The sequence below is a fragment of the Phascolarctos cinereus genome, unplaced genomic scaffold (genome assembly GCF_003287225.1).
Source record: "Phascolarctos cinereus isolate Bilbo 61053 unplaced genomic scaffold, phaCin_HiC Scaffold_4;HRSCAF=312, whole genome shotgun sequence".
NCBI lineage: Eukaryota > Metazoa > Chordata > Mammalia > Diprotodontia > Phascolarctidae > Phascolarctos > Phascolarctos cinereus.
In genome coordinates, this window is record NW_027555847.1 from 442,382,987 (window position 1) to 442,397,630 (window position 14,644).

General features: G+C 37.8%; 1 protein-coding gene across 1 annotated transcript; it reads left to right on the top strand.

Annotated features, from left to right (window-relative positions):
- The first annotated feature begins 1,585 nt into the window (after positions 1 to 1,585).
- On the top strand, positions 1,586 to 13,913 carry LOC110214739 (serpin B6-like). Its single transcript, XM_020995778.2, has 6 exons — positions 1,586 to 1,723; positions 7,357 to 7,497; positions 7,903 to 8,020; positions 10,161 to 10,276; positions 10,497 to 10,667; positions 13,503 to 13,913. The coding sequence occupies exons 1-6, from the start codon at positions 1,586 to 1,588 to the stop codon at positions 13,911 to 13,913; spliced, it is 1,095 nt and encodes a 364-aa protein (XP_020851437.2).
- The last annotated feature ends 731 nt before the right edge of the window (positions 13,914 to 14,644 follow it).

Below are 14,644 nucleotides of genomic sequence, written 5' to 3' on the forward strand. Positions count from 1 at the left end.
GAACCCAGATCCTCTGTCTTCAAATCCAGTGTTCTTTCCATTATTCCATGGGACAGATGAGGCAGGGGTGGGCTGTTCAAATTCCACCCTTTATTTTTGGAAGATCCTGAAGCCAGGACCTACATAGACCTCAACTCTACTTTTCTAGTTCCACTTCAGCTTTGGGGAAAAAAAGTTAGCAGTTCAATGAGAATAAAATTGAGCCTCACCCCTTGAGATGGTGTGATGCCTGTCTGCTGATGATTTCTAAGACTGAGGACAAAAAAAAAGAAGAAAGTCTGAAAGGGTCCAAAGCACAAAAAATTTCTGAAGCATTTCTATTAGACTACTTCAGCAAAAAACCCTCTGAACGTTATGTAGTCTCCAAAAGCCCAGGTGTATTCATTTCTTACTAGGACTTATACATCAAGTGAATAAGAAGTAGATCCAGGTGTATATTTGAAATATATTAAGGTTGGAAGGACTCTTGCATAACCCAAGGAGTTTTATTGTTTTGATTCGGTTTTTGGTCACTCTATGACCTCTATATGAAAAGTAATTACCTCATGTAAACTTTGGTTCAGAATCACAGCTTCTCCCTTACTAAGACCAGGTCCAACCTTGAAGTCTTCTTAAATATTCTATGCCTTATTTCTTTCCTATCTCAGAAACATCTGAATTTGTCTGATTTCCTCCATTAAGAGTCCTCAGTTCCTTTGGAAACATCCTTCTAAAGTGCAGAACATAATAGAAGTTTATACCAATGCATGTCAAGAATAGTTCCATCCACAAAGCTCATGGGACAGCTAGTCAAGTCCCCATTGTGTATTCTCCTGGGATGTGTTCTAGGGTCAGCTGTCTTCCTCCTCTCTGAGCCTTGTTTTCTCACTTATTCTGGTACTTTTTCTCAGTCTATATCCCTGTTTCTCAGTTAGCTATGATAGCCAACAGCTGCTGCTTTCACAGCTGGCTCTCATTCTTCATGATTACTACCCTGGAAAGCTTCTTCTTCCTTCTCCCCAAGCTCCCGCCCTGCCACCCCCTACTCCAGGCTGGTTTTTTTTTTCCATGCACATGCAAATTAGGGTTTGTCTTCCTCCCTGTGCATGTGGAAGTGTGAGTAAAATGGGCTGTCCCCATCCTCCTAGAATACTACAGCCCACATCAATCGCAGGATCACAGTCTATAACTAGAAAGGACCTTAGAAGTCATCTAGCTTAGACCTTTCATTTTGCAGATGAGAAAACTGAGGCCAAGAGAGGATAAGAGAATTTTCCAAGGTCCCGCAGGTAGTAAATGACAAAGGCAGAATTTGAAGGAAGGTGACCTCTCCTCCCTGTATATGTCCATTGTACTTCAAGCCAATCCCCTTGAGCCACTACAATGCTTGGCGGCCCATGAGGGAAAAATTCCTTCTCCTTTAAAGTGTATGTATTTTCTATAGGCTGAAGGTTGGGTAATATGAACCGCAGAAGGAAATAGGGTGAAAATAAAATATGTATTGAGCTCCCACTATGTGCGAGGTATTCTGTTCATAAGTCTTGTGTTTATTTTTCATCTTCCTCATCAAGGTTCTATCATGGATTCTCTCACTGAGGCAAACAACATGCTTGCCATTACCCTTCTGAAAAAGCTTTGCAAAGAAAAAACAGAAAATGTGTTGTTTTCTCCCCCAAGCCTCTCATCTGCCCTGGCCACGATTCTCTTGGGTGCAAAGAATGACACAGCAGCCCAAATAGAACACGTAAGTATGTAATCAAAAAGGAAGGAAATTTCCACCCAGTGTAATTCCTTCCAAATAAACTGTCAGTGGCTGCTAAGTTATCCCCCTGCTCTCTTACAGTTAAATGAAGCACATTCTGGGCTGGTGGCATTTTTAAAATTAAATTTTGTGAACTTTTAAAATATTGAAAAGTTTTATCCTTTATGAAATTCTCTGGGTCTCTTATGGGGGTGGAGTTAAAAAAATATCTAACTGTAGTTACTCCAGACCAATATGCAAGTTACTTCTTGAAGCTTTGCTGAACTGGAATGGGGCTTCCTCCCAACCCCTTTCAAATATATCTTTGTAGAATCTTTGGGTTTCAGAAAGATATTTATACTATGAACTTAGAATCATATCTGAGACTCTAGGCTTGGAGTTTGAAAGATGGCTGTTCTGGTGGGCAACATCTCAGGAAGGTTTCGGTGAAATGGCCTGCTCCACTTCTTTCTTACACTTTACTTCTCCCCTTTACAAAGACTCTCAGCCAGTATTGAGTAATATCTCCCTCCTATCTTTCAAGGGTCTGACAATCTTTTATAATTTTCCTCTTTAACATCTTAAAATCAAATCTTAAGTTTTTTTTAAATTTTTACATCTCTCACAGACTTCTTATGTATAAATTTGATAACTGGTTACTCTACATAACTTTATTTTCTTAAATGCCAGTTACTTTTCCCTTCTAATTCTAACTGCATTTATTTTGACTGTGCAAAGAGTGTGGGTCTTTACAAAAGTTGACTTTTCTAAAGGCGACTTTATAAAAGTTGACTAGATGTTGGGCTGTAAAAATACATCAACAAATGCAGAAAAACAGAAATAGTAAACATACCCTTTACTGACAACACAAAATTAAAACCAGTAAATGCATTTGAAGAAAGGAATCAAATCTAAGTGGAGACTAAATAATCCTAAAGAAGGTGGATCAAAGAACAAATCTGATGATAGGTGTCTCTGTATTTAGTGAGGCTGGCCTTCAGGCAGACCTATACCTGCAGCCTGTCCCTGAAGCCTTCCCAGCTTGGTGTTAAACCTCCCAGAGTTCAGGATCCATTGGCATGGACTAAAAGAAATAAATCACCTAGCCCATCAGACACCGAAGCCAAGGAGCCAATGCAATAACATTTTGGACTTTAGTTAATTAGCATTTAGCATAAGCCAAAGACCTCCAGTGGTGAGAGACAGTGTTAGGTGTACATAGACCCACTTTTAAGTGCACACAGTAATTGTTCATACTTATATTTTGTTTTAACATAGCACTGCCAGGCAAGGTCTCCCAGTTGAGGTAACATTCAACAGTAATTTGACTGGACCTCACTTTCCTATACTGTGGGCAAACAGTGAAATGACTTTCTTGTATTCAGACCAGTGACACACCTAAAAATGGAACCCAAGCTTTCATATCAAAAGATTTGTAATCCTCCAAATTCCTGCTTTCCTCTAAACTTGTACAAATCTCTAGAGCATGAAGTTAAACTTTGTTTAAATATTTAATTTCAGCCTTTGTAACTTTTTGAGATGGTAAATTTAAGTACTCTTTGATATTCAAGTTCTTCACTTTTAAAGGCGTCTCTATTCTAATAATTCAGGCTTTGGTCAGTTCCACATGCACATTTTCATAAGAATCCAAAGCAACTGAACTTGACCATCTCCTGTTGGCTCTTTTTCCACTTCTGCATTCATAGACTCCTAGAACTAAAAAAGACTCTTTTCATCCCTTCATTAACATTTAAAATTTTTTTCTAATTACACGTAAAAACAATTTTTAACATTCATTTTTTAAAATTTTGAGTTGTAATTCTGTTCTTTAAGGAGTTCTCTCCCTCTAGACTTTTGTGCCTCTTTTTTACATTTGGCCTATTCTGTTTTTTAAGGTGTGATTTTTCTTCAGCATTTTTTTGTGTCTTCTTTACCACGCCGTTCACTTTTTTCTTTTCTTTTTTTGTTTTTGTTTTTGTTTTTTAGGCAATTGGGTTTAAGTGACTTGCCCAGGGTCACACAGCTAGTAAGTGTCAAGTGTTTGGTCTGAGACTGGATTTGAACTCAGGTCCTCCTGACTTCAGGGCCAGGGCTCTACCCACTGCGCCACTTAGCTGCCCCTTGTTCACTTTTTTCCCCACAATTTTGAGTCCCTTATTAAGTCCCTTATGAGTTACCTTTCATGTTTACCTTTTTATGTTTCTCTTGAGTTTTGTATTTGAAAATCAAATTTTCTATTCAGTTTCATTCTTCATTAGGAGTGCTTGAAAGTCTTCTAATTCATTGAACATCAATCCTCTCACCCCCAAAGGATTATACTCAGTTTTGCTGGGTATGTGATTTGTAGTTATAATTCTAGCTCCTTTGCCTTCTGAAATATTACGTTCCAAGCCCCAGCTCTAGAGGATCCTTTATTGTGGAGGCTGCTAAATCTTGTGTGACTCTGACTGTGGCTCCATGAAATTTAAATTGTTTCTTTCTGACTGCTTGCAATATTTTCTCCTTGACCTGGAAGCTCTGGAATTTGTCTATAATATTCCTGGGAGTTTTCATTTTGGGATGGCAATCTTTTAGATGGTAATCAGTAGAGTCTTTCAATTTCTATTTTACCTTTTGGTTCTAGCATATCAGGGCAATTTTCCTGTATAATTTTTTTGAAATATGATGTCTAGACTTTTTTTTTTATCATGGCTTTCAGGTAGTCCAATAATTCTTAAAATATTTCTCTTCAATCTATTTTCCAGGTCAGTTGTTTTTTTCTCATTGAGATATTTCATGTTTTCTTCTGGTTGTTTTTCTTTTTAAACTTTATTTTATTGTTTCTTGATGTCTCATGCAGTCATGAGCTTATACTAGTCCAATTTTGCCACTTTTCCCATCTAGCCAATTCTGCTTTTAAGAGAGTTGTTTCCCACAGTATTTTTGTGCCTGTTTTTTTTTAACCAAACTGTTAACTCTCTTTTCATAATTTGCTTGTAGCCCTCTCATTTCTTTTCCTGATTTTTTCCTCTACCTCTCTTTTTTCATTTTAAAAATATTTTTGAAGTTTTTTAACGAAGTGTTGTTGGGCTTGTGTCCAATTCATATTTTTCTGGCCTGTGCTCTGGTCTGTGAGTGACCACAAGCACTCTTTTCTGTCACAGAACTATGATCAGGTTCCCCAGTCCCCTGTAACCGCCATCCTTCATTATGCTTGTGCTCCTCCTCACCCTAGGACTATGACCTAGAATCATGTATGGGCAACACAACAGAGTCTGGCACCCAGTGCCGGCAAAGAGTCCCCTGCAATCTTCTTTTGATCAGCTGTCTGACCTTTTACCATCTGTGGCACTGCTGATCCAGTTGCCCTCGAGGCCTGTGCTGGACTCTGTTCTACTTCTACCCCAGTGAGACAGCCCTTTCCTGTTGACCTTTTAATTTATCTTGGGATGGAAAATTGTTTCAGCCCATCTTTTTGTTGGTTCTCCTGTTCCACAATTTGTTTTGAGGCATTATTTTAAAGTTGTTTGGAGGGAATTTTGGAAAGCTCTGGCAAGTCCTTGCCTTTACTCTGCCATCTTGGCTCCCCCCTACCCCATCCCTTCATTTTTTAGGTACAGAAGTAGGCTCAGAGAGGTCAAGTGGTTTGCCCAAAGTGAATTAGGTTCTTTATGTACTAAAGTTTTCACAAAGAAAATGATACAAACATAAGACAACGTACTTTTATTGAGGCATGTGCTGCTTACAGAAGGGAAGATATAAAGCCTACCTTGAGGTACTTGGGAGCAGGGGCAAAGAATGAAAGTTAAACATGGCCACTAGAGGGATCAGTATCGAGAGCCTAGAGCATAGTGGTCTTACAGCCATAGCAGGAAACAGGATGGGTGTCAGGGATGGTCTGCCACTGAGACTGTCTTTAGATTGTACACACACGGATTCTAGCAAGCTCTTCATCTCTTTGATATGGGAAACCTTTATAAGACAAAGCATCTCACATTCTCATGGTGGTTTTGCTTTTACATAAAAATGTCCTTAATCTTAAATCTTTACCATCTACCCTCCCCCCTTGAGGTCATGGGTGGGGAAACAGTTTTTGATCCACATGAAGCACTATTAAGGACTATTACAAAAGAGTAGTATGTCTTCTGCAAGGCTTTTTGCATGAGGGTATAAAAGTGAAAGGACAAAAAGCAGGGAGGAAATGTATAGGAAGCCTCACTTGTAGAGTGTCTACTATATTTTCAGTATAGATCAGACCACAGGGCCACACAGTGACTTCAAATCTTTTTATTTGTCCATCCTTGTTTCTTGGTTTATAGTTGTGATTGTGGCTTGATTTAGTATTTGTTAAATACCTATTGTATGCATGCTAATGAAAGCCAATATACATCATTTTCAGATGAAAAGGGAAGGTGGCCAACACTGCCATATGCTTCAAACTGGGCAAGGAGAATGAATGAGAAAAGACTAGTGGATTTTGATGGTCATTAAACTGCTGAAAGGAGAAGTCAAGAAAACCGTGGCTTTTAGGCCTGGCTCTGACATTTAATTTTGGACCTCATCTATAAAGGGGAAACAGTGGTGTTTATAATACTTTCAATGTCCATTTCACAGAGTCGTCAGAGGGGTAAAAAGTAAAGTGCTTTTAGGCCATGAAAAGATGACTGATGTTAAGTATAGTTTGAGTAATAAAAGGTGGAAACTGTCTTAAAATAGCATTAAAGGTTAGAAGGCATTAATTGGTAGAAAAAAAGATGGAGGTAGGGACTGGTCCATTTACTTGAGAAATTTGGCAACAGACAGAAGAGGACAGTAGTTTGAAGTAGCTTGGCCAAGTCAAGAAAAGGCATTTTCAGAATAAGAAAACTGAGAATGTTTGTAAGAAAAAAGGCAAACAACAATAAAAAGGGAAGGATGATCATTTTGAAGATCAAAAGTGAAAGGACAGAATACTGGAGGGGAAAAAATGAGATGGAGTATAATTTGTCCTTATGAAACTTATTTTGAATAGGCTACTGGGTGATCTCTTTACATTTCTTGCTGTAGATAATTTTTGCTGGTTGTCTCCCTCATTACATTGGAAGCTTCTGAGGGCAGGGACTGTTGGTGACTTTCTTTTTACCTCCAGCACTTAGCACAATGACTGACACAGTGAGTATTTTGTACATGCTTGTTGACTTAACAACACAGCTACTAGGTAGGAGAACCAGGATTCACACCTGTCTCATTAGTCTAAATTCCAAAACATACTTGACTTCTAGGTGGACCAGGGCAGACTTTGTTGGGAGAGGGAGGAGGATAACCTCAAAATTTTATTCCCAAGGGACAATTCTAATTGAAGTTTGAGTCTAGAGACTACTCTTGGCTTTGGTGATAAAGCTACTTATGTTTCATTTCTGTATATTTTTGTGTCCTCCAGAATGACATGGTTTGTTCTGTCAGATGTTTGGCTTTGCTGTATTTTTTCCCCTTAGGTAAAAGGTAAAAGCAGATATTCCCCTCCTAGGATATCATGCATATAGTCAATTTACAATTAACCAATTTTCTTCAAAGTTAAGCAAAAACTGCATGAAGCTTTCACTAGAAAGGTTTCTGTTTATTTGTGAGAAACCAACTGAAAAAGTTAATCTCCTCTTCTCCCCACCCCCTTTTCTCAGTTGTTTTCTTTAGACAGAGATGGAGATATTAACCTGGGTTTCCAGTCACTTCTCACTGAAATGAACAAACCAGTCACTTTGTACCTGCTTGGAACCACCAATAGGCTCTTTTTCAGAGAAAATGCTCTAAATTTCCTCCCAGTAAGTCAGGTGTTTCTGCTTAGTCATAAAATGATAATGAGGAATGGAAATGAAAACAGATATGTGATGAGGAAAATGGGATCTAAGTCTTAGATTAGATTAATCCTCTCTCCACTATACCTTGCTGCCCTTGCTTGGATACTATGTAGTATTAAAATGTAATTTGCATGAACATTGTATGGGAAAAATGAGATGGAATATAACTTGTCCCTATGAGACTTCTTTTGAATAGGCTATGAATTTATGGTTAAGACATGCTCTTGTTCATTGGGAATATATGTGTGTGTGTATGTTTGATAAAACATTCATAATAAAATATGTATATTCTAAATATTGTTTTTTGTCCCTTCTCAGAAATGGGTCAGAGAAATGTCTCTGACATTTTTTTTTCCTGCCCTCTTCCAGTCCTTTAAAGAATCCTGTGAAAAATTCTACAATTCGGTACTGGAAGATGTTTGCTTTTCTGAAGAGGCAGAGGCTGTCAGGAAACACATAAATGCTTGGGTAGCAGAAAACACTGAAGGTCACAAATTTATTTTTTCATGTTGGCTATGTCAGTAATCTTTTCAGGAACATCTGTATCAGTTGCTACATCTTCACAGAACTACAAAATCTCAGAGGCTTTCTAGTGCTATCTGCACCTTACCAAGGATCTCTTCCACAACAGACCTGACAAGGGGCCATCTAGGCTTTCCTTGAAGGTGTGTAGTGAAAGGTAGCACCCTACCCCATGAAATGGCCCATTTCATCTTTAGAGAGCTATGATCCTTAGGAAGTCGTTATTACAGAGAACCCAAATAGATCTCTCTGTACCTTCTGTCCTTGGGGGGTCTTGCATTTTTCATCTACGTCACAGCTGTCTCGTGGCTTCTGGCACCACCAGTGATCCAATACAATGATGCCTGTATAGTATCCTAGAAGCTCTACCATATTTTCTTACCTTCCTTTACTACAACCATCTCTTCAATAACTGATATTTGTGTCCTGTCCTCCATTCCAGACCTGATGTTGAAGTACTCACATACAATCATCCCTTTCCCACTTTCTATACTTTGCTCACCCTGTTTTTCCATACTGGGAATAGTCTACATTCTTCTACCAGTTTTTAGTCACTGAATGCTTCAGAATTTGTTCTTATTAAGTCAGATATAAGTTCCATCTGGTTGCGTCCAGCATATTTTTGGTTTATCATATTGTACATGTTTGCATCTCTTTCCTGTATTTATTGATGGGAAGGGAAACAAAAATGTCTTGAGCACTTAGTTTTTGCCACTATGTTGAGTGTTTTCCAAGTATTATCTCATTCAATCTTCACAGCATCCCTGTGTGGTAGATGGTATCATTATCCCCATTCTATTGTTGAGGAAACAGAGGCAGATAGAAGCTGTGATTTGCCCAGGGTCATACATCATAAGTGTCTGAAGCTGGATTTGAACAAAGGTCTCTTTGACTCCAGGCTCAATTCTTTATCCACTTTACCACCTAGTTGCCCCAGTAGATGATGGAGGACTAAGGTCTTAATCTAATGCCTCACCATGGAAGAGAAATGTTACCCTGGGTTCTTGGAGGTAGCACGATATCTAGAAGGTCCTGCTAAGCTGACAGTGTTTAGAGTCTGGGTCCAGTGAAAGTCTCCGATTTTCTGTTATCCAAGGGGCAATATAACTAAGTTCTGAGAAACTCATCTCAGAAGTTTGCCAACTAAGTTATGATTTTGTTAAGCCACATCAGTTTAAGAGGAAGTTGCAGTCTATGTCCATGGAGGGAACATAGATTCTTGAAACACTGAATTATGCATTTTATTTGCATATATTATGTGTCTTTCTATATCTCTTTTCTTGATTCAAGATTACAATTCCTTTGATAGTAGGGACTATATCCAATCAAAATCTCTGCTGTCTAATATAGTATCATTGGGTGATACAGTGAATAGAATGTTGAACTTGGAGTCAGGAAGACTTGAGTTGAAATCCTGGTTCATATCCTTATTAGCTATATGACCCTGAGCAAGCCACTTATTCCTTATCAGCCTCAGTTTTCCCTTCTGTTAAATAGAGACAATAACAGTACCTACCTGACAGGTTTGTGTGGATCTAATGAGATAATAGATATAAGATGGATTACATACTTTGAAATGTTGCATAAACTTGGGCTATTATTATTATTATACATGAAAGGGTTTTTTATGACAATGAAGTTTTTTTTTCTTAAAATTTTTGTTCAGAGCTAGGTATGTTGGCACATGTCTGTAGTCCCTGTTGCTGAGAAGGCTGAGGATGCTGGATATCTTAATCTCATGAATTCTGAGCTGCAGCAGGTGTAAAACAGATTAATTATCTACACTAAGTCTGACACCAATAAGGCAAGCCCCAGTAATAGAGGGCTACCAGGTTGCCTAAAGGGAGGGGAACCCATCCAGGTTGGAAAAAAATGGAGAAAGTTAAAGCTTTCATGTTTTTTCAAAGCTTTTCATGCTATAGCATGAGAAGCTATAGCATTTCAAGTCTGGGTAAGATAGGGAGGTTTATCTCTTTCATTCAGATATCAGATTAACAGAAACATAAAACATCTGGTGCTCAGTCTAGGATTTTTAATCTATGCCATGGCAAAGTTAACCAACAGATGTATGTCTAAGAATGAAACATTTTCTAAATTTCTTAAAGGTAAAATTTTAGAGGCTTTACCTGAGGATTCCGTCAATCCACTTAGCCTATTGATCTTTGTGAATGCTATCAACATAAATTTAAAATGGAAGACTGATACCGAACCTATGAAGAGAGTCCATAGAAGTGATGCCCGCAGAAAGGTAGGGTGAAACAGGGAAGGGGAAGGAAGGGATTTACAGATAACCTAGAACTGTCATGAGGGAATATATATTGAAAGCAATTGCAATATGCTTTTATGTGAGAAGATAAATGAATGGTTTAAAAATTAAAAAAAATTTAATAAGCTATTTTTGCTTTTTGCCTGCCTCTTTCCATAATCTGGCTTTGATTAAGTGTTCATTTGTTTCATTTAAACAGATGCACAGAATATCACAGATTATGGTGAAGGAAGAGGGATTTCTAGGATTCTATATAGAAGAGCTAGGTGCTAATGTTTGTATAAGTACACATAATAGAATGGATTGGAATATTATCTTAGTGCTTCCTGTTGATGATGGCAAAAAGGTAAGGCTTGAAGGATACAATGACAACTTGGCATTCTTAAATGTTCTTATTCTAATTTTTCTTTTCTTATTTTAGAGCTGTTACAACAGACATTGGATATGACTTCCATTCTTCCATGCAGATCTTTCAAAAGGCCAGAGGTGTAGTAAATTTTTTTTTTTAATACCAACTTAGTTCCTGGTGTAAGGTACTGTTCTTTATCACAATACTCAAAAAATTGTTGGGTTTAGGAAAAAAAAAATTGAATTTATTTGCTCAAAAAGAGAGATATTACCTTCATGCAAAAGAAAAAGCAAAGGGAGAGAACCTTCCTTAGGGATGAAATACCTTTAGGTTAGCTGTAAGGACAGGAGTCAAGTAAGAAAAATATAACATTTTATGAGTTTATGAAGCATAGATTTAGCCTGAAACTTGTAGAAAAATCTTTGGTTTCTGAATCCAGAAGGTACCCAAAAATGAGTTCAAACTTCAACTCAGAGACTTATTAGATGTGAGACTCTAGGCAAGTCACTTAACCTCTGCCTATCTCCTTGACTGTAAAATGGGCATAATAACAGCACCTACCTTGAAGGGTTGTTGTGAGGATCAAATGAGATATTTGCAAAGAACTTAGAGTGCCTGGCACGTAACAAGTACTAGATACATGTTTATTTGCTTCTTTTCCCCTTTTCCTTTAGAGGCAATATCAGTTATGGGGGGTACAATGACTCATAACCACACACACACACACACACACACACACACACACACACACACACACACACTCTCCCTCTCTCCCTTTTCCCCTTTCCCTCGAGGTAACTGCTTTGTATCTTGAGTATTTTCTTTCAGTTGTGGATTTCAAGGTCTAAGCCTTTCTCCTGCAAATGAAACATCCAGTCTCATCCAGTCTTATCCATCACCAGGCACTGTTTCTATCTCTTCTCTACCAGTTGAAAGTAAAGCTAGACTTTTGGCAAAACTGTCAAGTCTTGTCCTCAGCTTCTAGCTTCCTATTTCTAAACTCTCTCAACCAATATAGAATTTTCTCCACATTTCAAAAGTAAAACCCTCTTTTCCTTCTATCAAAGCCAGAGACAAATCCAATGTTGGTCATTCTAGTTGTCAAATGAAGGTAATGAATGAAGGTAACTATATCCTGTTCAAATAAAAGTACAGACTTACTTCATTATTTTATTCCTTTGACCTCTGCTTAAGGATTGAAAATGGTCTTGTCACAAAACAAATTTCTGGCAACAATAAGCATTTGGAGAGATGAACAGGAATAAGTTTTTAGGGATCCCTGAAATGATTCAAGGCCTGTCCAGTGGGATCTCAAGATAAACCAGACAGCCATTTGAGGATGACTTAAAAGGGAGAGAATATGAAGTCTCTTAGATCTAGACAACTTTCAACTGATGTTGCTAAGGTTCTTAGAAAAATTTCTCGGGCTGAAGAAGCATCATTAGGTATTTCTAGGTCCAAAAGTCCACTTTTAATTGACAGTCTGCCAAGAAGACCTCTTTTCTCCAGACATTTGTTAACAGAAGCAGTGATTTCTGGCAAGTGGAATAGGCCTGGCAGGCTGGCAGAGAGAATAATGGGGCAAAAATGCTGTGGCAGACCTATCTTTCATGCATTCTAAAGAAAATAATGATATTTGTATTTATCAAAGAACACAACAGACATTAATAGATAATAATTTCCCTTTATAAAGAAGGGATAATTAAGAGATTATCTGGAAAAGTACCCATATACATGAATTCAACACTGTGTCAGAAATAGCAGTAGCCTTTTCATTTTCCATTTTTTAGGCTAAGTTGAGATCACTGAAGGAGAGAATGTAAAGTATTTATCAGATCTTAGGAAAATCGCTTCAACCTTCTGGTTCTCGTTCCCCTCATTTGTAAAATGATGGTTTTGATGTGGTAACTCCATGCTCTAAATCTATTAATCCTAAGATCCTTTTTATTGCCATTATTTTGGCAACTGGATCTATTATTTCATTGACAAAGAAAGCCACCATCTGGTAAACTCCCTCTACTAGGGAAGATCAACACCTAATCCGAAAGGTAGAATGTTAACAGAGTTGCCTGTGGTACTGAGAAATTAGAGTTTGTCCAGATAATCCCTGTCAGAGATAAGACTTGAACTAATGTATCCAAATTCCAAGATAAGCTTTCTATTTACTATACATCCATATACTATATATTTACTTCATTGTCTCTTGGATCCATTTTTTAATATGGAAAAAAATTAGGCAAGGCAAAACAACTGAATGAGAATTTAATAAGATCTTGCTATGTTTCAACAACTGTGCTAAGTGCTGGGGATACAAAGAAAGAGAAAAACAGTTTCTGCTGTCAATGAGCTCAAAATCTAATGGAGGAGAAAGTAAACCCAAAACCATACAGTAGTATATAAAGATATGTAGGGTGATAGATATGTGGTTTCTAGCAACAATTCTCTAAGTGCCTGCTATGTGTAAAACAGAATAATTGATCCATTGCGTTCTCTCTTCTCAGCTCTCCTGCCCACTGTTAAGCATTAAAGCATATAGCAACAGAAAACTTTAAAGCTCTTATGCTTTCCTCAATCCTTTTTCCCCTTGTGTGGTTATATCTATTTAAATATAGTCCCAGGAGATAGTGATGGTTGTGTTTTGGGAGATGAGGGCATTGGCTAGGCGTTGGAGGGAGGGAGGCAAGGGAGGCATCCAGCATAGTGTGTTTGACCAACATGCTCAAAGGGCAGCAGATCTGGGAAGTTATTTTCTGGCTGCATAGTGAAAGAAGTATCAACATATGGGGCTATGCAGGCAGCTTGATCTTGGGATTTTCAATTCTTTTCTTCCAGATGGAAGAAGGGCTTACCTATGAAACATTTATAACCTGGACAAAACCAGAAGCAGTGGACTTGATGGAAATTCTTAGGAAACAATTGTTCCTCCCCAGAATCAAGATAGAGGAGTCTTATGACATGGTTCATATTCTCTGTAGTTTGGGAATATCTGATGCCTTTCAGGAGGATAAGGCTGACTTTTCTGGACTGTCAACACTCAAAGATTTGCACCTATTAAGTGTCTTTCACTTATCTTTCCTGGAATTCACTGAAGAAGGTATCAAAGCATCTGCTGCCACTGTAGCAGTGGAGATACCAGGAAATGCAAAGGGAAAAGGACTTAAGACTCCTAGTTTATTCTTTTTCTTTATCTGGAGCCATAAAATTAAGAGCATCCTGTTTTGTGGCAGAGTTTGCATTCCTTAAAGTGATACACTCATTCTCCCCAAAGCGTAGCTATTTCTGCTGCTTCCCCACCTCTCTCTTGTTAAGCTGCATAAGGATGCTATGTGTGTATGCAATTCATTGTAAACTTATCAATGCAGTGTGATAGGAAAGAAATATTAGTAAAGTACTTCATTATGAAACATTGCATATAGACCATAAAACCCTATACATTTTTGCCCTTAATAAAGTATACCCACTTACTGGCAGACTCTAGGGTCAAGGTCAGGAGTGCAAAACTGGCTAAAATGGAAAAAAAAAGTCTATGCTAGGGTCACTTGGGTAGGAGTGTCTAAGGCTATTAAATAGCAAATATATTCCCCTCTTTTTTAATGCTCTTCTTAACAGATAATACTTTTATAAAATCCTTGTTGGTTGATCACTAAGTCAATCAATCTAGCAAACACCACTATTTTGAGCACCTGTACCTTTGCTCTCTTGAAATTAAATAATATATGCTATGTGTGACTGTGAGTTCTATGCTTTCAGCAACAAGAAAGCCCTTATGATTGATTAGTAGGAAAGGTGAGGTGAGAGCCCAATTTCTCCTTGGAATCTTTGAGAGATTTTGCTTAAAGAAACTATTAACAGTTGACATACCTAACTGGTTATGAGTCAAAACAGAGAAAGAAAACAATATGCACATATCTAGAATATGGATGAGTGTATATATAGTTACATATCTATATATCTATTTATACCTACATCTATAT